Genomic DNA, 25,891 nt, shown 5'->3' on the forward strand with positions numbered 1-25,891 from the left:
TGCATGCATGTGCACACCGGGACCAATGCGTGCAATTAAAGTGAAAATAAAAACTTAAGAAATAAACATTTGCTCAACATACGATATACCATTTTAAGTTTTGGTGCTTTTTGCATTAATGTCATGATGCAGGGAATTTATCCGACATCCTGGGCTGGATTCTTCCCTTCAGGGCAGAGTAGCTTCAGGCACGTAGTTCCGCCTGTCACTCCGACTCCGCCTTGACCTCTGTGTGGGTCGGGGGTCGTTGAATATGCACATCGCGCTCTTGGCGGCATTCCCGTCACCAAGAATCTGGCCACTAGAGCCTGACTGCAAAATCCCAGTGGTACTGCAGCACTGAAGACCAAGGGAGCCGTGGAGACGGAGACCTACACAAGTGTGTAGGAGCCCATATGTAGGGAGAGGCCTACACAGATAAGTGAGTAGGGGGCTACATGGAGGGGGATGAGGTCTCTATTAGGTCCTCACACTTCATTCCCTGACCTTGGAAAATGGGCCGGTGCCCTTGGCCCCGCTCCTCTGCCAATATTTGCATGCAGTGAGTTGGGAAAGGGCAGCCAGCAGCCGTCCCAGTGGGAGGTGAGGGAAATTGAGGATAGGGCGGTGAGGCTGCAGTAGACCTCAGCGCCCAATTCTGTCTCATTCTCCATCACTATTCTGCCCCATTTTGGGCAGGAATGCAGAGGAGAATCGAGCCCTCTAGCTTTGGGAAACCAGAATTATACTGTCACCTCTGAATTTGAATTAAGATCTGAAACCCCCAACTGCTGAAAATCCAACTGCTCTTGCTGCAGTGCACTATAGAATTAGATTACCTGAAACCATTTTGTAGTAATGCAAAAATGGCAGTGGAAATGTAATCTAACAGAATTTTGGAAAAAGATATTTTGTTTTGGTATGCTGGTAAGATTCAAAGAAAAGAAATGAGCGCTATGGGAAGCTTATCTCCCATGGACTGTTTTCAGTCTACAATCAAGTTAATTGATTTCAGTATTTCAACAAACCAAGTTGATAGTACATTCCTGTGCTTAATTCCTCTGTATCTTATAAGTAGAACTATACAGATAACAGTTGCTTTATTTTCAGTTCTTCTGAACTTCGGCTGCTCAATGTTCATATTTTGTGCCAAATTTCTCAGTAGTATTTATTGAACATCTTTGAAGAGCTTGTTTACACGCAATTTGTCGAGAAAATGTTATAAATATATATATATAAGAAAAATAGAAAATGTTCTTGAAATGCAGTTTATTTTTAAGTAATCTACACAGTCACTTGTCGTGTGCTTTTTGCAGTCTGTTCTGTGCTTTCTTCAACTGGTTTATTAGCACTACAATTGTGCATCATTCCAGTCTTTTGTGTAGTAGTCAAGATTTATCTTTAATGGTATTTGGGCATCTAAGTAATGTTCTTTTCTTTTGCTTTTCTTTCTCATGCTTAGAAGCATACAGAGAGCAATGGTAAAGAAAATAGCAGAGACAATGATCATCGTGATTGCAATGGGGATGATTGGAGGCGAACAGGGAATATCTAATGTCTGTAACAATGGGCATGGATTTGGCTCAGTTTGCTTCTCTTCTGTGAAAACAGTCTGCCTGTGTAACAAAGCTTCCAAGTAACTTTTATTACTCACGGTCTCATTGACAAACAAATTGACCATTACTGTGGAATGAAGGGGCTGTGGTTGCCCAAGATCACTGACTTTTACTAGCAGTTGATACAAACCATAGTCTTTGCGCAAGAGCTTCTCCTGCAATGTAATATTTCCTGTCGCAGTATTAATTCCAAACACATGAGGGGCAGGGCCATTTCTCCCAATAATATTATAAGTCATGACGGCGTTAATACCAGCATCATAGTCAATAGCATAAATCTCAGCCACTGCGGCTCCTTGAGGTGTGTTAGGGGGCACGAGAAGCCATGAGGCATTTGACTGAGGAAGTAATACTGTTGGAGGATTATCATTTATATCGAGAACAAACACAGTTATTTTTGCTGTTGCAGAGAGGGATGGTTTTCCTCCATCTACAGCCTCAACCCAGAATATGTGCATGGTATTTTTCTCTCTGTCTACTGAAGAATTGCAGCGTAAGGTTCCCCTAACGTTGTCCATTAAAAAATTATTACTACCATTTAGGATGGAGACAGTAACATATCCATTAGGCCCTGCATCTAAATCCGTTACATTGATCACTCCAATTTCACCACGTCTCGGGAAGTTTTCTGGTATAAAGAATGTATAGTCATTGGTGAGGAAGGAGGGTGCGTTATCATTCTGGTCCAAGACATGAATAATTACAACGGTACTCCTCTTTCTAGGAGGGGCTCCATGGTCAACAGCGGAAACAGTAAACCTGTACAGTTTCTCTTTCTCTCTGTCCAGGATGGTGGACACCGTTAAAGTCCCTGTAAACCGTTCAATTGAAAATATGGGCGGAGTATCAGGTCCCAGCAGGTAGGCCAATTTCCCATTCTGACCACTGTCTGCATCTGTTGCAGAAATCTTCAGTAAAAAAGCTCCAGGTGCATTGTTTTCTTCAATGGAAGCTTCAAATGAATTTTGGTAAAATTGTGGGGAGTTGTCATTTTCATCAGTAATCTTAACATGGATTGCTAGTTCATGAATATTATGAGGATCTTCTGCCTTAATGATGATTTCATATTGGTTTTCAAGCTCGTGGTCTAAAAGCTGTGATGTGACAACCAAATGTTTATTTCTTGACCTTTCATAGGGTTTTAAATAGAAAGGCACATTGCCACTGATGTAGAGTGTCCCTTTTAGACTATGGTCTGGATCAGTCACCTCTAGGAGGGCAATTGGTGTGTTTTCGGGTGCAGTCTCTTTCAGGTAAATCACACCATCTGCCTGGTTAGCTATATAGCTGATCTCCAACTTTGGATTGTATTTGCTGCTGTGAATGATGGACACTGTAATTTGAACTATAGCTGGGACACAGCCTGGACCATTAGCTAAAATGGTGAGTTTATGTTCAGGATGTGTTTCCGGACTTCTATTTCCAGAAAATGTGATAAGCCCAGTGACACTATCTAAGTTAAATAGCTTCTTGGATATGTCCTGCACACGGTTACCATAAGAATAGGTGATTTCAGCATTCGGTCCTAGATCTGCATCTACAGCATGAAGCTGTGCCACCACACTGTTGGAGGATATATTTTCAGGAACATGAACCTCAAACTCTGATGCATTAAAAACAGGACAGTTGTCATTAATGTCTTGAATATTGATCAGAAGTGTGGCTCTTCCAGATAATGGTGGTGTGCCACCATCCACAGCGACAATTTTCATCTCATATAGATCCTTTACCTCCCTATCTAGTGATTGCTGGACAACAATGGATAATGTTTCATCATTTTTTAAACTGAAAATATTTTGGCTATTTTCAAGATAATAATTTTGAATGCTGTTCTTCCCAGTATCATTGTCGGTGGCAAAATAGTCAATTCCAAATGACGTGCCTGCAGCTGCATCCTCTGGAATAGAAAGTTTCATCACTTGTTCTGCAAAATAAGGTGCATTATCATTGACATCCAGGATGACTACTTTAACCTTCACCATTTGCAGATACTGATCAGAACATAGAATAACCACATTGACTTCCTGGATACAAGGACCACCATGGAATTCAACTGGGCATAAAGTTTCCCTGTCGATTCTCTGCTTAGACGTATACAACTCCCCACTCTCGCTCTTGAGCATCACATATTCCATTTCATTCATGAGTTTGTAAGCCAGTGAATCACATTTAGTATCTGATGCCAAAGATATATCATTGGCTATATTGCCAATAAAAACTCCTTCATCTTCATTCTCTTGCACTTCATATTCAAGTTCTGTGGCCAGATGACTATGTATCTTGTAGCAAAATAACATAAGCAAAATGTAGACAAGTTTCTGTAAAACAAAGTATTAGTTACTTAATGTGATAATATGAAATGTTTCACCTGAATCTACTATTATGGATATCAAAAGCAAATAAAAACATTCTGCTGTTAAGTTTTCACCGTGTGTTTTGGCTGTGAATTTCATACTATTCAAGGGGAAGGAAATGGAATATATTATTTCAGGCACCCTGTTTCAGCATCCAGCACTCCCAGATGAGGGATAGAAGGTTAGATGGAGAATAAAGGTTCCTTAGCTCTGTCCAACATTGTGCCTGAGCCTCAACTTTAAAAGAGCATGCCCGACTGCACCACTTTTTAAAGCACTTGGTACACTGAAAACACAAAATGATGCCCATTGATCAGGCGATGTTCCCACTGATGTGAAGAAGATGTTTTACCCATTGTTTCTTAAACAAAAGTTGTCCAAAATAGAAAACCATCTTCATGATGAGAATGAACATAGGAGTCAAGCCATAGAACCATAGAATCATAGAAAAGATACAGCACAGATGGGGGCCATGCGGCCCATCGTGTCCACGCCGGCTCGAAGAACAACCAGGTGCCCATTCTAATCCCACCTTCCAGCACCCGGTCCACAGCCCTGCAGCTTACAGCACTTTAGGTGCAGGTCCAGGTACTTCTTAAAAGAGTTGAGGGTCCCTGTCTCTACCACCATTTCAGGCAGTGAATTCCATACACCCACCAACCTCTGGGTAAAAAAGTTTTTCCTCATGTCCCCTCTAATCCTTCCGCCAATCAGCTTAAATCTATGTCCTCTAGTTCTTGAACTCTCCGCTAGGGGAAACAGGTACTTCCTGTCTACTCTATCTGGGCCCCTCAAGCCATTGGTATTTGTAATTATTTCCCTAAAAATACATCCAAAAAATGGCAGTTTGAAGACTTTTCTGCTCCAGTATGTAATCCTTTCTAGTTATCCTGTAAATAATAGGATATGCTATTTAAATTATTATCTAATTGGTTTGAGGGTTTTATGCTTGTTTATGCCAACTATTCCACACAGTGGAGGTCTAGGACTTGGCTCTGCCTTAAAAGATGTAGCATCTAGTAGAAGTCAAGTGCCTCCCAAAGAGATAAAAGAAAACCTGGAGGAAAATCACCCTGGCTGCTGCTGTTCTCTTTTAATTTGTTGGATCAGGGTCTGGACCTGCTCTGGCCTTTCTAGTTTTTCTCCCACTGGATGGTCAGGCCTCTTTGCAGCCCAAAGTTATGTGGCGCGCAGCAGGTGATAATGATCTTGGACTCCCTGGTGGGACTGTACTGTAAGCAGCCCCTGACCTCTTGACACATCAGAAAAGATACTTTAAGATCCCAGTGGTAAGTTCTATGATGATCCTGGTAGCTACATGGGCGTCATTGTTCATGTGCTCAGCTTCTGCCCCTGGCTGCCACAAAGGGCTTATTAATCACATAAAAAGAAGGCCCTTAAGGAGGCATACTTGCAGTCTGCCTTCACGCTAATTTAGGGTGGCAAAAATGATCAGGTTAAAAGGAAGGAATCATGATTACTGCTTGGGAAACAGACATTGGCCTTCCTGGACTGACGTTGATCATTACTGACCAGTTGCATAGTGAATGAGTGGAACCCTTTTCAGCTTATGCAAGTCTAGGGACCAGAATGGCCATCGATAACCCCCCTGTGTATTCCCATCCTCATGTTCAAATCTATTCATGGCCGCGCCCTTCCTTATCTCTACCTTCTCTAGTCCTACAACCATCCAAGAACTCTGTATTCCTCCAACTCTGCCCTCGTGCGCATCCCCCACTCCCTGCGTCTTACCATTGGCAGCCATGCCTTCAGCCACCAAGCCCTGAGCCTTGGAATTCCCTCCCGAAACCGCTCTGCCTTGCCACCTCTCTCTCTTCCTTTAAGATCTTCCTTAAAACGTAAATCTTTGACAAAGCTTTTAGTCACCCCTCCTAACATCTCCTTCCATGGCTTGGTATCCATTGTCCTTACACCTCTGTGAAGCTCCTTGGGACATTTTTGTTATGTTAAAGTTGCTGTATAAATGCAAGTTGTTATTTGCAACAATGGCACAGCTCTGGCATTGCTTCCCTCCTGAATTTGAGCATGCAACATTGCATAGTAGCTGTTTCTGGGACCATTAGAGATGGGTTCTTGGCTAATGGCGGAGTTGGGGGAATGCACCTCTGATGCAATCTAATCTCCCTAGCATCTCTTCTTTGATCTTCATTGTCTTCTATTACATCTAGTAAGAGGAGATCACTGAATCAAATACTCAAAATTTGAACTCAATTGCAATTGAACAGTTTGGAGCAGTGCACTTGAAGAAATGCCTCGCCTCCAGGACAGGATGTATCTAATCTTTAATATCTAGTTTCAGTGGTTGTGCGGACATATAGTTGTTGCCCATTGCATGCTGGGCCAATTTGCTCTTCAGTTGCATCGTTTCAGATGGTCTAATGAGGCTCTTGGTGAGAACAGTCAAGTCAACAATTTTGGACAGTGTTTTATTGGAGCAGGGACCCAAACGACTTCATTTGCCCCCCAAATTCTGGATCCTGCTTGCCCAGTTGACAGTGGTAGAAATGTTGGCATCTTCTGGAATTTTTACCCTAAGGTCTGCAGAAATAACTTTACACGAATTTATAGAAATACATATAATCTACAGCACAGAAATAGGCCATTCGACTCAACTGGTCTATGCCGGTGTTTATGCTCCACACGATTCTCCTCCCATCCGTCTTCATCTAATCCTATCAGCATAACCTTCTATTCCTTTCTCCCCCATGTGTCTATCTAGCTTTCCCTTAAATGCAACTATGCTATTCGCCTCAACTACTCCTTGTGGTAGCGAGTTCCACATTCTTACCATTCTTTGGGTAAAGAAGTTTCTCCTGAATTCCCTTTTGGATTTATTGGTGACTATCTTATTGCCTCATGACAGCTTCCTTAAGTAGATTGTTCCCCTTACAGGCTGAAGTCTGCATCTTTTCACTTTTTGTCCCTGAAGATTGCAATTATCATGATTACCATATTGCTACTAGAATAAGTACAGGTCCCAAACTCGCTTTGGATAGAATTAAAAATATGACACACCAACCAGGATTTGACAGGCCAAAGCCACTAAATCTATTTACAAGATCAAGTAAAGTTATAAAATATACAAATTAAATGAATACGAGAGTACGTACAAGATAACTGACATTTATAACATGCAGTTGAACAGAGCTTACAACAGCTCTTCTCCAGCAGTTGGTGCTGACATTGAGAATAACATTCCAGCCTGCTTGTGTCCCTTGGTAACGAACTGTTATCTTGAGCCATATTCCTCAGGTAGAGGTTCACAAGAATACATAAGCACTTACAAAGCTCTTCAGTCTGAGGAGCCTTGAGAGCTTAGAGAAACGACAGTTAAGCCTGCATTTATCCCTGTAATTTCTTTGAAGAAGGAAAGCAGAGAAATTTTGAAGTTATTACCAAAGAGAATCTTGGATGTTTATTGTTGTAAGGAAGTATGAGAAGAGTATTAAAAAAAACCAAAAGCACATTTATTAATTCATTATATTGTTGGAATAAACAAAAACATCTTAATCTGGTTACATCTATGGATTGATTCACAATAGTATTGAAAGGATTAACATTTCTGGACTCCAAAGGCAAGCATTAATTTTGGCGGACGCAATTTCAATTAAAAATTCACCGATTTTGGTGTCTAAACTGATCAATGCCAAGTGATAACATGCATCACTTGTCAACCTGTGTTTATTGTAGTAGAACATTTACTATGATATGTGGAACATGGAAATTTTAATTTACATCGACAAAGACTTCAATCCGTAGAAGTACTACTGTATATCCAGATAATATTATCAATGTCTTTGTGACTTATTGAAAGCTGCTGCAGGCTATTTGTTTTTTCAACAGTACAGTGATTCTATTATTTTTACATCTTGGAGTCAACCAGGCTTCAAATCATATATTGTGCAGTCACTGATATGATTGGAGAAAAATGGTCCAGTTTTTAATGGTTTCAGTTTAATACTGAATATAGAAATTTGACATCTAATTCAAGGAATGGTTTTTATGGTTTGTAGAATAGTTCTGACATTGTGTTGTCTCCTAAATTGTACATGTAAGGCTACTCTTTGTTTGAAGGACTCCTCCAGGATAAAATATCTCTGCGATGAATCAACATTTTGGGACTGATTTTCCTCTGCTTATTGCCCTGCGAGCGCCTGTTCTAGGATGTCAGGCAGAGGAAATTGGAATGGAGATCTGGCCCACTGAGTCTCCAACCCCTTTGGGTTTAGCACACATTTCAGAGGGCACCATAATCTTACTTTCTAAGATAGGTAAAAGTTAAACAATATGGTAATTACTTGGAAATGAATTCAAAATGCCCCCCAGTCATTTTTCTGAGTTTCTGACTGGTGGACATCCAAAAAGAAGACTAACCAAAAAATTGAGTAACCGAGGTTGTGGCCATCCCCTTTAGATTGATGCCAGAACATCCAGACAAATATTAATGGGCTAGCAAGAAGGATTATAGGATTGGAGATGATGGGGGTGATTTTAAAACTGAGCTGGGAAGGGGGGGTCAATTTGAGGTCGGGAAACCCATTAGTACGGGTTTCCCAGATGTCCTTACGATTTTGACGTAAGGACGTCTTTTATTTTTTTTTGTCAGTTTCCCGTCCGACTGACTGGCCTGATTGACAGGCTGGTTTCAGTTAGACAGGAGACCAGCCACGGAGAGGACATCTTCGGGTAAGTCTGCAGGTAAGACTTTGTTTGCATGGATGGGGGGGGCATGAGGATGAGACTGGAGAAATAATAATGGAAAACAAGGAAAAGATAGAGGAATTGAACAGATATTTTGTAACATTCTTCACAGTGGAAGACACTAAAAACATACCAATAATAGCAGATAATCAAGGGGCAAAGGAGAAGGAGGAACTAAAAACAATCACTAGCACTAGAGAAAAAGTACCAGGTAAACTAATGGGTCTAAAGGCTGACAAGTCCCTTGGACCTGATGGCTTGCATCCGAGGGTCTTAAGGGAAGTGACTACAGAGATGGTTGATGCATTGGTTGTAATCTTCCAGAATTCACTAAATTCTGGAGAGTTCCCAGCGGATTGGAAAACCGCAAACGTAACACCTCTATTCAGGAAGGGAGTGAGAAAGCAGATAACTATAGCCCAGTTAGCCGAACATCTGTCATTGGGAAAATGCTAGAGTCCATTATTAAGGAAGTAGTAGCAGGATACTTGGAGACTCATAATACAATCAAGGAGAGTCAACGTGGTTTTATGAAGGGGAAATCATGTCTGACAAATTTATTACAGTTCTTTGAGGAAGTAACGGGCAGGGTGAATAAAGGGGAACCAATGGATAAAGAATATTTGGATTTCCAAAAGGCATTCGATAAGGTGCCACATAAAAGGTTACTGCACAAGATAAGAGCTCATGGTGTTGGGGGTAATATACTGGCATGGATAGAGGATTGGCTAACTAACAGAAAACAAAGAGTTGGGATAAAAGGGCCATTTTCAAAATGGTAATCTGTAACTAGTGGGGTGCCGCAGGGATCAGTTCTGGGCCCTCAACTATTTACAATATATATCAATGACTTGGATGAAGGAACAGAGTGTCTTGTGGCCAAGTTTGCTGATGATACAAAGATAGGTGGAAAAGCAAGTTGCGATGAGGACACAAAGTGTCTGCAAAGGGATATTGACAGGTTAAGTGAATGGGCAGAAATTTGGCAGATGGAATATAATGTGCGAAAATGTGAAGTCATCCACTTTGGGAGGAAAAATAAAAAAGCAAAACATTATTTGAATGAAGAAACACTACAAAATGCTGCGGTACAGCGGGATCTGGGTGTCCTCGTACATGAAACACAAAAAGTCAACGTACAGGTGCAGCAGGTAATCCGGAAGGCAAACGGAATATTGGCCTTTATTTCTAGTGGGATGGAGTATAAAAGCAGGGAAGTCATGCTACAACTGTACAGGGTGCTGGTGAGACCACACCTGGAGTACTACATACAGTTCTGGTGCCCTTATTTAAGGAAGGATATATTTGCATTGGAGGCAGTTCAGAGAAGGTTCACTAGGTTGATTCCGAGTATGGAAGGGTTGTCTTATGAGGAAAGATTGAACAGGTTGGGTCTATACTCATGGGAGTTTAGAAGAATGAGAGGAGATCTTAATGAAACATATAAGATTCTGAGGGGACTCGATAGGGTAGATGCTGAGAGGATGTTACCCTTCATGAGAGAATCTAAAACTAGGGGGCATAGTCTCAGAATAAGGGGTCACCCGTTTAAGACGGAAATGAGGAGGAATTTCTTCTCCCAGAGGGTCTTGAATCTTTGGAATTCTTAACCCCAAAAAGCTGTGGAGGCTGAGTCATTGAATACATTCAAGGCTGAGTTAGACAAATTTTTGATCAGCAAGGGAGTCAAAGGATATGGGGAAAAGGAGAGAAAGTGGAGTTGAGGAAAAAATCAGATTAGCCATGATCTCATTAAATGGCAGAGCAGGCTCGAGGGGCCGAATGGCCTACTCTTGCTCTTATCTCATGGTCATATGGTCTTATGTCCATAGGTGAGCAAGAGGCATGGATGGGCAAGGGGCATGGGGGCAGGGGTCATGGGTGGGCATAGGTGGGCACAGGTGGACATAGGTTGGCATGGGGTCGCGATTCATGGGGGATAGGATCGGGGTCAGTCACAGGGGAGGCCAGGATCGGAGGTCATCGCGGGGTTCCATGATCGTTGAGGCGGAGGGTTGGAGGATCAGGGTCAGGGGATCGGTGTCGGAGGGGAGGATCGGGGTCGGAGGATCGGGTTCGATGGTTGGACGGTGAGGAGCGGGGTTGGGGGATCAGGGGTTTGAGGGGGAGGATCGGGGTTGGGGGCCCGTGATCAGTGAGGGGTCCGCGATTGGTGGGGGGGGTGTTCCTGCAATCGTTGGGGGGTGGGGTTGGTGCAGGTAGGCTTGTTGGGCCCGGGGAAGCACTCCTGCTCCTCTTTCTAGGTATCTACCTTTCAGTCTCGGGCCTTCTCGCCTCCTTTCATGAGACGTAAAACAGAAGGCCCGGGAATCCCAGCTCCCTGGGGTTGAAATCGGGAATTAGTGAAAAATGTGGGCTTGAAGCTTCCTTGAAAGGTTTTAAGGCCTGACCTGCCTGCTGGAAGCGGGTTGGTCGCCCACCCTTCATCCTGGAAATGGGCAGGTTGGAGGTGGGTTGGGGGCAGGTCTGAAATGGTGGCAATTTTCAATGCTTCCCTTCCCCCAATCCATCCGTTTTTAAATTTGAAAATTGAGCCCTATCTGTCTGCTGTTCTTCACAGTAACCAGAAGGCTTTGAAGCTGGTCGGAATTAAAGCTATGCAGACCTTTCCCTCCCCTGATCTGAGGAACCTGTCCATTCCTGTGGTGTTTTTTGCTCCCAGGCCACAGAAATTAACTAACCCAGAAATTCAACTGGTTTCAATTGCACACCACTTGGGTGCAATGTGAGAATGTGGATGGTACTGAACTTATAGGTCAAAGAAATACTTGCATTTAATGGCATCTGATCATATCTCTCCCAAAGGTCCCAAAGTGCTTAATTTATAATGAGTTATTTTGAAGTGCAGTGACTGTTGTCATGTAGATCAATGTGGCAGCCATTTTGCACAAACAGCAATATTCCACACACAGCAATGGGATGAATGACGACTTAATCTGTTTTGGTGGTGGTAATTAAGGGAAGAATGTCGGCCAGGACACTGAGAGAATGTTTTGCTCTTCTTTGAATGGTGTCATGAGATCTTTAATATCCATCTAAACCATAGAAATAAACAGATGCAATATGAATTTAATATTTCATCTAAAGGACAATACTGACAAATATGGACACTTCTACCTCTGTTTCATACAGATTTTAAATTAGCTGGAGTTCAAATTGAAGCTGTCTGGCCTCACCGAGATTCAAAATGGAGAACTGCAAATGGTATGTCTGTGGGAAAACGGTTGTTTTGATGACTGGAACACTTTATTTCAAGATTGACAGATAGTAATGTAGATTACTCTCTTCTCTCTGACTGCTAAGCAATGAAAGGAATCCATCACTCATAAATCCAACAAGGAATTCAGGAGAAACTTCTTTACCGAGAGAGTGGTTAGAATGTGGAACTTGCTACCACATGGGATATTTGAGGCGAATGGCATAGAAGGCTTTAAGAGGAAGCTAGATAAGTACATGAGGGAGAAAGGAAAAGAAGGTTATGCTGATAGGGTAAGATGAAGTAGGGTGGGAGGAGCCTCGTGTGGAGCATAAACACAGGCAGAGACCAGTTGGGCTGAATGGTCTGTTTCTGTGCTGTAAATTCTTTGTAACTATAAGGGGTAAAACCATGACTATGGGAAATATATAAAGGAAACAGCAATTTCCAGCCATTAATACCTCACCTCACAAGGAAAACAAGCTCTCAGTTTCTTTGTTTACTTGAAAAGAAATGGCTGTAACATGAAGTGCCATGGTGTAAAGCACAAATAAGGCGATTAGTTTTCAAATATGACAAAAGTGAAGTCTGTGGATGATTCTGATCTTGTGCTGTATCCATGCAACTTCTCGCCTTGAAGGTTCAGCAAGAGGCAAACCTGACTGTTTATCCAAAAGTACTGTTGCTTCTCAGAGTGTACAAGAAACACCATTCTGGAAAGGATGTATTCACACCATATGGACTGATCCTAGTTTTAATTGTCCTGATATTCCTCTTACCCTCCCCCACTTCCAGTTGAGTGCCAGCTGAAGTGTGCTCCACCTGCCATGGCCTGAAGCCGCCTTATTTCAGAACCCTTGGAGGTCTCCTGCTCCTAGATTCCCAGCCCCTGCTGCAGACCTCAGTGCCCTCTAACAGCATCCAGAGGCCCTCGCTCCTGAGAGTGCTACAGCATGCTCTGCAAGCTTCGATTTGAATGAGCCTGGGCGCAGGATCTAACACCAACTTCTTCTCAGGGCATCTCTGAATAAACACCCACTGGCATAGAAAAGGGAAAGTGGAGCAGAAGGTGCAGTTAGGCCTCTCCCACATGCTTTCATGGGCCTGCTCTACTTGAATCATAAAATCATAGAATCACTAAATGGTACAATTCTAAAGGGGGTGCAGGAGCAGAGAGATCTGGGGGCTTATGTGCACAAATCTATGAAGGTGGCAGGACAGGTTGAGAAAGCAGTTAAAAAAGCATACGTGACCCTGGGCTTTATAAATAGAGGCATAGGGTACAAAAGCAAGGAAGTTATGTTGAACCTTTATAAAACACTGGTTCGGCCTGCTGAAGGAATGAGTCCAATTCTGGGCACTGCACTTTAGGAAGGATATCCCACAGACTAGTCAAGCAACAGCCTGACATAGCCATACTCATAGAATCATACCTTTCAGCCAACATCCCAGACTCTTCCATCACCATCCCTGGGTATGTCCTGTTTACCGGCAGGACAGACCGACCAGAGGTGGCGGTACAGTGATATACAGTCAGGAGGGAGTGGCCCTGGGAGTCCTCAACATTAACTCCGGACCCCATGAAATCTCATGGCATCAGGTCAAACATGGGCAAGGAAACCTCCTGCTGATTACCACCTACCGCCCTCCCTCAGCTGATGAATCAGTCCTCCTCCATGTTGAACACCACTTGGAGGAAGCACTGAGGGTAGCAAGGGCATAGAATGTACTCTGGGTGGGGGACTTCACTGTCCATCACCAAGAGTGGCTCAGTAGCACCACTACTGACCGAGCTGTACGAGTCCTTCTTTTTAAAAAATTTTTAAAATTCGTTCACGGGATGTGGGCGTCGCTGGCAAGGCCGGCATTTATTGCCCATCCCTAATTGCCCTCGAGAAGGTGGTGGTGAGCCGCCTTCTTGAACCGCTGCAGTCCGTGTGGTGATGGTTCTCCCACAGTGCTGTTAGGAAGGGAGTTCCAGGATTTTGACTCAGCGACAATGAAGGAACGGCGATATATTTCCAAGTCGGGATGGTGTGTGACTTGGAGGGGAACGTGCAGGTGGTGTTGTTCCCATGCGCCTGCTGCTCTTGTCCTTCTAGGTGGTAGAGGTCGCGGGTTTGGGAGGTGCTGTCGAAGAAGCCTTGGCGAGTTGCTGCAGTGCATCCTGTGGATGGTACACACTGCAGCCACAGTGCGCCGGTGGTGAAGGGAGTGAATGTTTAGGGTGGTGGATGGGGTGCCAATCAAGCGGGCTGCTTTATCTTGGATGGTGTCGAGCTTCTTGAGTGTTGTTGGAGCTGCACTCATCCAGGCAAGTGGAGAGTATTCCATCACACTCCTGACTTGTGCCTTGTAGATGGTGGAAAGGCTTTGGGGAGTCAGGAGGTGAGTCACTCGCCGCAGAATACCCAGCCTCTGACCTGCTCTCGTAGCCACAGTATTTATATGGCTGGTCCAGTTAAGTTTCTGGTCAATGGTGACCCCCAGGATGTTGATGGTGGGGGATTCGGCGATGGTAATGCCGTTGAATGTCAAGGGGAGGTGGTTAGACTCTCTCATGTTGGAGATGGTCATTGCCTGGCACTTATCTGGCGCGAATGTTACTTGCCACTTATGAGCCCAAGGCAGGATGTTGTCCAGGTCTTGCTGCATGCGGGCTCGGACTGCTTCATTATCTGAGGGGTTGCGAATGGAACTGAACACTGTGCAGTCATCAGCGAACATCCCCATTTCTGACCTTATGATGGAGGGAAGGTCATTGATGAAGCAGCTGAAGATGGTTGGGCCTAGGACACTTCCCTGAGGAACTCCTGCAGCAATGCCCTGGGGCTGAGATGATTGGCCTCCAACAACCACTACCATCTTCCTTTATGCTAGGTATGACTCCAGCCACTGGAGAGTTTTCCCCCTGATTCCCATTGACTTCAATTTTACTGGGGCTCCTTGGTGCCACACTCGGTCAAATGTTGCCTTGATGTCAAGGGCAGTCACTCTCACCTCACCTCTGGAATTCAGCTCTTTTGTTCATGTTTGGACCAAGGCTGTAATGAGGTCTGGAGCTGAGTGGTCCTGGCGGAACCTAAACTGAGCATCGGTAAGCAGGTTATTGGTGAGTAAGTGCCGCTTGATAGCACTGTCGACAACACCTTCCATCACTTTGCTGATGATTGAGAGTAGACTGATGGGGCAGTAATTGGCCGGATTGGATTTGTCCTGCTTTTAGTGGACAGGACATACCTGGGCAATTTTCCACATTGTCGGGTAGATGCCAGTGTTGTAGCTGTACTGGAACAGCTTGGCTAGAGGCGCAGCTAGTTCTGGAGCACAAGTCTTCAGCACTACAGCTGGGATGTTGTCGGGGCCCATAGCCTTTGCTGTATCGAGTGCACTCAGCCGTTTCTTGATATCACGTGGAGTGAATCGAATTGGCCGAAGACTGGCTTCCGTGATGGTGGGGATATCGGGAGGAGGCCGAGATGGATCATCCACTCGGCACTTCTGGCTGAAGATGGTTGCAAACGCTTCAGCCTTGTCTTTTGCACTCACGTGCTGGACTCCGCCATCATTGAGAATGGGGATGTTTGCAGAGCCTCCTCCTCCCGTTAGTTGTTTAATTGTCCACCACCATTCACGACTGGATGTGGCAGGACTGCAGAGCTTTGATCTCATCCGTTGGTTGTGGAATCGCTTAGCTCTGTCTATAGCATGTTGCTTCCGCTGTTTAGCATGCATGTAGTCCTGAGTTGATCCCCTGGCTTGTTGGTAATGGTAGAGTGAGGAATATGCCAGGCCATGAGGTAACAGATTGTGCTGGAATACAATTCTGCTGCTGCCACTGGCCCACAGTGCCTCATGGATGCCCAGTTTTGAGCTGCTAGATCTGTTCTGAATCTATCCCATTTAGCACGGTGGTAGTGCCACACAACACGTTGGATGGTGTCCTCAGTGCGTAGACGGGACTTCATCTCCACGAGGACTGTGCGGTGGTCACTCCTACCAATACTGTCATGGACAGATGCATTTGCGACAGGTAGATTGGTGAGGACGAGGTCAAGTAAGTTTTTCCCTCGTGTTGGTTCGCTCACCTCCTGCCGCAGGCCCAGTCTAGCAGCTATGTCCTTCAGGACTCGGCCAGTAGTGGTGCTACCGAGCCACTCTTGGTGATGGACATTGAAGTCCCCCACCCAGAGTACATTCTATGCCCTTGCTACCCTCAGTGCTTCCTCCAAGTGGTGCTCAACATGGAGGAGGACTGATTCATCAGCTGAGGTAGGACGGTAGGTGGTAATCAGCAGGAGGTTTCCTTGCCCATGTTTGACCTGATGCCATGAGATTTCATGGGGTCCAGAGTCAATGTTGATGACTCCCAGGGCCACTCCCTCCTGACTGTATATCACTGTACCGCCACCTCTGGTGGGTCTGTCCTGCCGGTGGGACAGGACATACCCAGGGATGGTGATGGAAGAGTCTGGGACGTTGGCTGAAAGATATGATTCTGTGAGTATGGCTATGTCAGGCTGTTGCTTGACTAGTCTGTGGGACAGCTCTCCCAATTTTGGCACAAGTCCCCAGATGTTAGTAAGGAGGACCTTGCAGGGTCGACTGGGCTTGTTGTTTTGCCGTTGTCGTGTCCGGTGCCTAGTGGTCCGATGCCGGGTGGTCCGTCCGGTTTTATTCTTATTATGACTTTTCGTAGCGAGATTTTACAACTGAGTGGCTTGCTCGGCCATTTCAGAGGGCAATTAAGAATCAACCACATTGCTGTGGGTCTAGGAGTCACATATAGGCCAGACCGGGTAAGGGCGGCAGGTTTCCTTCCCTAAAGGACATTAGTGAACCAGATGGGATTTTACGACAATCCGGTAGTTTCATGGCCATCATTACTGATACTAGTATTTTAATTCCAGATTTTTATTTCATTAATTGATATTAATTAATTGAATTTAAATTCGCCAGCTGCCGTGGCGGGATTTGAACTCATGACTCTGGATTTTAGTCCAGGCCTCTGGATTACTAGCCCAGTAACATAACCACTATGCTACCGTACCGTGCAGGTGATGAGCGAACCAACACGAGGGAAAAACTTACTTGACCTCGTCTTCACCAATCTACCTGTCGCAAATGCATCTGTCCATGACAGTAATGGTAGGAGTGACCACCGCACAGTCCTCGTGGAGACAAAGTCCCGTCTTCGCACTGAGGATACTATCCAACGTGTTGTGTGGCACTACCACCGTGCTAAATGGGATAGATTCAGAACAGATCTAGCAGCTCAAATCTGGGCATCCATGAGGCGCTGTGGGCCATCAGCAGCAGCAGAATTGTATTCCACCACAATCTGTATCCTCATGGCCCGGCATATTCCTCACTCTACCATTACCAACAAGCCAGGGGATCAATCCTGGTTCATTGAGGAGTGTAGAAGAGCATGCCAGGAGCAGCACCAGGCGTACCTAGAAATGAGGTGCCAACCTGGTGAAGCTACAACTCAGGACTACAGGCATGCTAAAGAACGGAAACAACATGCTTTAGACAGAGCTAAGCGATTCCACAACCAACAGATCAGATCAAAGCTCTGCAGTCCTGCCACATCCAGTCGTGAATGGTGGTGGACACTTAAACAGCTAACGGGAGGAGGAGGCTCTGTAAACATCCCCATCCTCAATGATGGCGGAGTCCAACACGTGAGTGCAAAAGACAAGGCTGAAGCGATTGCAACCATCTTCAGCCAGAAGTGCCGAGTGGACGATCCATCTCGGCCTCCTCCCGATATCCCCACCATCACAGAAGCCAGTCTTCAGCCAATTTGATTCACTCCATGTGATATTAAGAAACAGCTGAGTGCACTGGATACAGCCTGGATGAGTGCAGCTCCAACAACACTCAAGAAGCTCCACACCATCCAGGACAAAGCAGCCCGCTTGATTGGCACCCAATCCACCCATTCTAAACATTCACTCCCTTCACCACCGGCGCACTGTGGCTGCAGTGTGTACCATCCACAGGATGCACTGCAGCAACTCGCCAAGGCTTCTTTGACAGCACCTCCCAAACCCACGACCTCTACCACCTAGAAGGACAAGGGCAGCAGGCACATGGGAACAACACCACCTGCACGTTCCCCTCCAAGTCACACACCATCCCAACTTGGAAATATATCGCCGTTCCTTTATCGTCGCTGGGTCAAAATCCTGGAACTCCCTTCCTAACAGCACTGTGGGAGAACCTTCACCACACGGACTGCAGCGGTTCAAGAAGGCGGCTCACCACCACTTTCTCAAGGGCAATTAGGGATGGACAATAAATGCTGACCTTGCCAGCGACGTGCACATCCCATGAACGAATAAAAAAAAAGCTGGACTTGTTCTTCTAAGAGAAGAGAAGGTTAAGAGGAGATTTGATAGAGGTTTACAAAATCATGAATGATTTAGGTAAAGAAATAAAGAGAAAATGTTCCCATTGACGGAAGGGTCGAGAATCAGAGGACACAGATTTAAGGCGATTGGCAAAAGAACCAAAGGTGACATGAGGAAAAACTTTTTTACGCAGCGAGTGGTTATAATCTGGAATGCGCTGCCTGAAAGGGTGACAGATGCAGATTCAATCGTGGCTTTCAAAAAGGAATTGGATAAACGCTTGAACGGAAAAAAATTACAGGACTACGAGGAAAGAGTGGGGGAATGGGACTAACTGGATTGTTCTTACAAAGAGCGGCACGGGCTCGATGGGCTGAATGGCCTTCTTCTGTGCTGTAACAATTCTATGATTCTATTCTATGATTCTTGGCCTCTCCCACATACTTTCATGGGCCTGCTCTACTTGAATCTGTTTCAGGCAAAAGCACTCTGCACCCAACCAATCTCCACTGCTGTTACCCCTGCTTTGTGGGAGCTGAGTATTCTTGGGGAACAAAGGAAAGGAAAATCGGAGTTATTGTTTTAAATGTTGTGTTCTTTGTGCATGTTGCTACTTCTTTTGACATCTATTACTTAACCTTTACATAAAATTAACCTGCGTACATTGGTATGGTTATTTTATTTTCTACCTTTGGACGTGATGAGAGTGTACAGTGAACATCCTATGTATTCACCAATACCATGATCTGTGTTTAATTGCTACACTTGGGCACGCTAACTTGCACACGAAGCGAATAAGGTTATACATTTTAGTTCATAAGGGTCTTGGTCTGATTATGGAGATTACTCACTAGCCATGAACACTAGAGCAAATGTTGGGTAATAGCCTGAACCATAACAAGCTGAACTTTCAGTAATACAGCACACCCTCAGTACTGCGGTACTGTTTGTGTGCTTACATCTTGGAATAGGATTAAAACATGAACCTCTGATTCAGAGACAGGAGTGCTACCAACTACCAACTGAGCCAAGCTAACAAAAGCTAGCAAGCCAGTTCAATGGCCTATATTCTGTGCACATTTGTTGCCAGAAACACTTTGCTCTCAGTCAAGGCTCACAGTAACATCTTTTTAAATTGAACTTGGAATCTGTTTTTAATTTGTTGATAGTGAGGTATATTTACACCTGAAAGTTCATCCTGGAGAATTCTTTTAAGTCTATATGTTAAATGTGCATATACACAATTGAAGATTTAGTGGGTGAATGCCCACTAATGAAAGATCTGGATCTTGAGCTGGTGTGGGAATGATTTCAGTCAAATGAATAAGAGGAAGTGGCATTGTAGGACTGCTAGAAATGTACAGAAATGAAACTGAGATTTGGGATAAGTGAAAAATTCATTTTACCCAATTGCAACGGCAAGAGAAAAATCAATTGGTAAAAAATATACTTTGAAAACGTAGACCAGACAGACTCCAGATAGAGATTCATTTGCTTTATTGAACTGAGTTCTTGGGTCATCGTATATTACAAATGACATAGTACATTACAGTTTATATAGTAAATGGTATACTTTAGTTTATGTGATATGGCAGTTTTCATGATACATGATTAGTTTACATGCAGATATATAAACTGATGATCTTACGATTCTGTAAGGTTTGGTAGGCCTGTGCTTTGATGGTTGACAGGAGTGAAGTCATTCACTCGCAAAAGCCTCAAGTTGAACAGGGATAATGGGGTAGAGGGTTTGTTATGCACTAGGTGTGGGTGAGTTTGGGCAGCATGCAGTCCTGGGGAAGGGGTTTTTGTCAAATTGGAAGCCAGTGGTTCATTTTTTGTGGGTTTGCAACAAATAACTAATCAGGTATAAAGAAAGAGGTCAGTGCAGTAGTGATTGAAATCCTTACTGCCTCAAGCTCAGTTTAACACTCCTTTCAAAGCATATCCTTGCTGAAAATTTGTTTACATTAGCAAGGTTACGTATGACTATATGAAATGATGTAAACTAAAATAATAAGCTTAAGACTATTTTGATCTTATAAACAACTCCAGTATGAGGTAGAGGTGTTTTGGATTGATAATCTATGGAAAATAAATCACTGACTGACATGAGTTACATTCTGTGAATGAATTTTATTGGCCACAATGTGAATTCTCTATAATCAATTCATATACTGTGTGTATTTTATTTAAACCATGCAGAATATTTGTTAAATTGTTAAAAGCTCTGGTGTAAATTAGTACTATTTTTTATTTATAGCTGGACTTACTGAGAGGCTGTGGAGTGGATTGGATAAATACTTGAAGGGAAAAAATTTACAGGGCTATGGGGAAAGAGCAGGGGAGTGGGACTAATTGGATAGCTCTTTCACAGGCACAATGGGCTGAATGGCCTCCTGTGCTGTACCATACGATGATACTAAGATACGTTACGTGAAATGGCCCCAAATCAGTGAGAAAAAAAAAGACACTAAAAAAAATTGGCTCGCCTTCTCATTTAAAACGATGACACGTGTTGGGAAAAGGTGATTCAGAGAAAATAAAACCACTCTTTTATCAGGAGTTCATTTTTAAACAATAGTTTTGATGCTGGCTCGGTAAGGACTTAAACCACCCAGTGTGAATTGCTGAGCTAGGTGTCAGTTGGGCTGTAAAATTAATTGGGATTTATACGAGTACAATACTCCCACTCCTGTTGTGTTGAGTGGGGGCCTCAAGCTGACAGCAGCCAACATCTAACATCTTACTGAATCCAGCAAATCGCATTCTGGTTATCAGGCAAGAAAGAGATGCTCATTCTTCTTCTTATGCATCCATTAAGCACACGAGGGCCCCTTTTAAAAAGGTATGTCACATAAATTAAATTTCAATTAAAAGTAAATGCACAGCAACAAACTTGAGAGTATGGAATCTTAGGCTTGAATGAAGACCTAATCAATGAAATAAATGTTTCGAAAGCAAAATTTTAAAAAAGCTTGCAAATAGACACTGCAGTTCAGAAAAATAGAATTTGGTATGATAGGTAAACAATTTTTGAACAGGTATTGAACAATTCTGTGCAAAATTTAGATATCAATCTTGGGTCAGTGGTCACACTCTCACTTCTGAATCAGAAGGTTGTGGGTTTAAGCCCCAGTCCAGAGACTTGAGGCCATAGGCTGACACTTCAGCACAGTACTGAGGGAGTGCTGCATTGTCAGAAGTGCTGTCTTTTATATGAAAGGTTAAACCAATACCCTCTCTGCTCCCTCAGGTGGACTTAAAAGATTCCATGGCATTATTCGAAGAAGAGCAGGGCAGTTCTCCCAGGGTCCAGGTCCATATTTATCTCTCAACCAACATCATTATACCATTGCTTTTAAGAGATCTTGCTGTGCACAAATTGGCTGCTCCGTTTCCCTGCATTACAACAGTGACCACATTTCAAAAATATTTAATTGGCCGTGATGTGGATTGGGAGGACCTGAGGTGGTGAAAGGCACTGTGTAAATACAAATTCTTTCTTTAAAATTCAAAACAAAAACAAAGGAGAGCTGATGGATCTTAGGACGGCATTTGCATCTCCAACTGTTTTTGGCTATTTGGAATCATTTTGCATGTGTAAAATGATTCCAAATAGCCAATAATCACCGTAATAGTGCATTCACACTGCAAATTTAGTATCAGTTCAAAGCGCTTTCAGTTTCACACCAGTGCTAAGCTCGTGCAGTGTTAATCAGGTTTGAAAGCCCAAATCGATTCCAAAGTGAAACAGAGTGAGGTAGATTCCCATGTGCCTTGACCTTGAGATCAGGCTCCATTTACACTGTAACTGCAGGGTCAGGGTGAAGTGAAACTGTTTTGCATTGATGCAATCATGTAGGGAGTAATTATAACTTTTAATGGAAAGGAAAATCAGGTGGGGTGGATAACGGCCAGCCAATCCAATATCGCCCATTTTACACTATCGCCAAAGGTTAAAATTACCTCTGTATTGTGAATGCACATAGAATGACATAGAATTTACAGCACAGAAACAGGCCATTCTTCCCAATTGGTCTATGCCGGCATTTATGCTTCACGCAAGACTCCTCCCACCCAACTTTATCTAACCCTATCAGCATATCCTTTTATTCCTTTCTCCCTCATGTACTTATCCAGCTTCTCCATAAACGCTTCTATGCGATTCGCCTGAATGACTCCTTGTGGTGATGAGTTCCACATTCTAACCACTCTCTGGGTAACGATGTTTCACCTGAATTCCTTATTAGATTTATTAGTGACTATCTTATATTTATGACATATGTCATTGTTTTGGGGACCTGGTTCTCATGTCAGCATTTAATCACAAAAATCACTGTGGAGCTAGGACCTAGGAACATAGGAATATAGGAGCAGGAGTAGGCCATTCAGCCCCTCGAGCCTGTTCCGCCATTCAATTAGATCATGGCTGATCTGTATCTTAACTCCATCCACCCGTTTTGGTTCCGTAGCTCTTAATACCCTTTCTGGCCCCTGTTTCCTCATTGCTGCACCTACGAGAGTCCTGCTGTCAATGGAAGTGACTCGGCCACTGTATGTTACATAGAATTGTATAGAATTTACAGCACAGAAACAGTCCATTCGGCCCAACTGGTCTATGCCTGTGTTTATACTCCACACGAGCCTCCTCCCTCCCTACTTCGTCTAACCCTATCAGCATATCCTTCTATTCCTTTCTCCCTCATGTGTTTATCTAGCTACTCCTTAAGTGCATCTATACTAGTCGCCTCAACTATTCCTTGTGGTAGCAAGATCCACATTCTAACCACTCTCCGCATAAAGAAGTTTCTCTTGAATTCCCTATTGGATTTATTAGTGACTATCTTGTATTTATGGCCTCTAGTTTTGGTCTTCTCCTCAAGTGGAAACATCTTCTCTACCTCTACCCTCTCAGACCCTTTCATAATCTTAAAGACCTCTATCAGGTCACCCCTCAGTCTTCTCTTTTCTAGAGGAAAGAGCCCAAGCCTGCTCAATCTTTCCTGATAGATATAATCTCTCTGGAAATAGATCAAGTAGGTATGACCTCTCAGTTCTGGTATCATCCCAGTAAATCTTTTTTGCACCTCCTCCAGTGTCTCTATATCCTTTTTACAATATGGAGACCAGAACTCCATACAATGTTGTTGTACGTGGGAATTCACGTGAGAACAGTAGTTCTTACTTCTAGTATGGAGTGACTAGATTCATTTCAATTAGCAACAGCATTCAGGTAGGAGCAGTGCTGAAGGGAGTGGGGAGGGGAAATGGATAGAAATGAAATGGAAAGGTAAGGGGTAGAAAAGGAGGTAGAAGAGGTTATCAGTGAAGGGAAGGTGAAAAGGAAGAATTGGCTGGCAATGAAGTGGGGGGGCGAGAAGGAGGAAATGTATAGCAATAAATGACATCGGGATGGGGGAAATAGATGTCAGTGAAGGGGAGATGGAGGAGGAAAGAAGGGGAGGTGGAAAGAGGGAAAATCTGGGAGTGTTGTGGGAGAAGAAGGGAGCAGATGGGGGTGATACTTTGGAATGGGGGAGGAAAAAGATTGCCAGCATTATCTAATAGGGAGTGTGGGGGGAGAGTGCCAATACAAAAGGATGGAGGGAAAAGAGTGTCACCTTGAACTGAAAGGTGGAGAAAGCATGCTAGCAGAAACTGAGGTGGTGGTGGGGAGGGGGTGAGGGTGATGGGCTACAATAGTACCAGCTGAGGGGGAGCAGAATGCGAGCTTGAACTGGAGGTGGAAGAACAGTGCCAGATTGAATGGGGAGGGGTGGGAACCAAATACCAGCTTGAACTAAGTCGGAAGGGGAAAAGAATGCCAGGTTGCATTGAGTGGAGAATAGTACAACTAAAAAGGTTGGAAGAGGACAGAGCATCTCTGTGAAAGGCTGGGGAGTTGGGGTGCAGTACCTTTTTGAACAGGGCCTGGTGGAGTGGTGTGCCTCTGTGAACTGGGCAGTGAAGGCAGTTGGATGTGGGACAGTGACTGTTGAGGTAATTTTTGGTGAGTTGATAGTCTAATTGATCTGTTGAAAATCCACATGTCACTTTGTATTTCCTTCCTTAGATGAAAAATCTATCAATTGCGAATTATAAAAGTGCTTACAATTAATCAGATTGCATTATTTCATGCCTTCAATATTTGGATTTTCCTCTTTTATTTACTTTTTTCCGCCCTTTAATACAAGTGAAGTAATGGGCTCTATTTTAGCACCCGCTATAGGTTGCGTTCCTGGCGGGGGGGGCTCCGAAAATCGGGGAATCCTGGAGCGGGTCGGGAGCCCGGCTCCAACCCGCCCACTTCCGGGTTCCCCATAGATGCGCCGGCGTGCGCGCGCAGCCCCCGCATGTGGGACTCCCGCAGGCAATTAAAGCCGGCGGGGTGCCACTTAAGAGTATTTATTCAGGTATTTCAGGTCATTAACAGACCTGATTAAGGGAATATGTGAGGAGGGGTGGGATTTTAGAGGCAACTGGGACTGTTTCCCATACTGGGGAATCACTCCCAGTTGAAATCGATGTGTTGCAGCTGTCAGCCTGTGGCAGCTGCAAAGGTCCATTTGACAGGTGTGGGGGGGAGACCCTCACTCATTGCAGGAGGCCACTCTGTCACTTGGGACAAAGTTTGGCCTCCACCACCCTCCTCCTGACAATCAAATTCACCAACTTGCACACTTACCCCGGGTCCAGAGACATGTACCTACCTTGTGGACCCCCTCAGATGTACATCTTCCGGATGGGGGCCGCCGTAGCTACAGTCATGACCTCCTCGGAGGGCGAACAGCATCACCAGCCTCGCCGGCCAAGCCGTCCACCTCTGACACGTGGAGCTCCACAACACAGTGCTGTGACACATCCACCTGCACAGCAGGAGGGAGGGCAACCGCAGAGAGAGATGCGTCACAGGGGGCACTACCCTCGCCACAAGGTCCACAGACCGAGGCTCAGCTTCCTGGACCTTTCTGAGCAGCAGTGCACACGGAGGCTCAGAGTCACTCGACGTGTAGTCGTGGACATCTGCAGCCTCCTTCATGCCGAACTGCTCCCGGCTGGCCCGAGCACCATCTTCTTACCTGTCGCTGTCAACGTTACCACTGCCCTCAACAACTTCTCCTCCGCATCCTTCCAGGGTGCCACCGGGGACATCGCCAACGTCTCTCAGTCATCTGCACAAAAAAGCCCTGCAAATACACCTACACTCACTTTGCAGTGACACAATGGGTGGCATCAGGTGTGGGTCTTCATTGTGATCCTCAGGAAAGGGCATTATTGCACAAACCAGACAAGGTTCACAAAGACGTGCCAGTAGTGGTGCCAATATAATATGTGATGTGAGTTGGTCAGAAATTCAATATAAGTAAAAACCATGACAAACCCTCAAACATCCTTGTGCATCCATGACACGTTTGCCTTACACTTCCTACTGCACATATGTGATGCATGCCCAAGTAGTGGCAGGTTGAGTGAGGCTGACCGTGAAAGAGATGCATCAGAGGGTGAGTATGAGATAGAGCCATGAGATTGTATGAGGATTGGGTTGAGTGGTAGTGGCGGGATGAGTACTGGCGAGGTGAGTAAGTGCAGGTAAGATGAGGATGAGGTTTGAGTGGGTGTGAGGGGTGATGTGACAGAGTA

The 25,891-nt window shown here is 44.4% G+C and overlaps 1 protein-coding gene across 1 annotated transcript; it reads right to left on the reverse strand.

Annotated features, from left to right (window-relative positions):
* Positions 1-1,287: 1,287 nt before the first annotated feature.
* Positions 1,288-22,453, reverse strand: LOC137332785 (protocadherin-20-like). Its single transcript, XM_067996721.1, has 2 exons — positions 22,343-22,453; positions 1,288-3,913 (listed from the first exon to the last, which is right to left on the reverse strand). Exons 1-2 carry the CDS (start codon positions 22,451-22,453, stop codon positions 1,331-1,333), a joined length of 2,694 nt encoding a protein of 897 aa, XP_067852822.1. The 3' UTR covers positions 1,288-1,330.
* Positions 22,454-25,891: the final 3,438 nt, after the last annotated feature.

The sequence above is a fragment of the Heptranchias perlo genome, chromosome 15 (genome assembly GCF_035084215.1).
Source record: "Heptranchias perlo isolate sHepPer1 chromosome 15, sHepPer1.hap1, whole genome shotgun sequence".
Classification (NCBI taxonomy): Eukaryota; Metazoa; Chordata; class Chondrichthyes; order Hexanchiformes; family Hexanchidae; genus Heptranchias; species Heptranchias perlo.

Bases quoted from the DNA above. Each gene is read 5' to 3' on its own strand.
- LOC137332785 (XM_067996721.1), bottom strand. From the start codon at position 22,453: ATGTGGAACTCATCACCACAAGGAGTCATTCAGGCGAATCGCATAGAA. The intron at 3,914-22,342 runs GTTAGATAAAGT...TTTGTTTTACAG, and splicing joins TAAAAGGATATGCTGATAGG to AAACTTGTCTACATTTTGCT.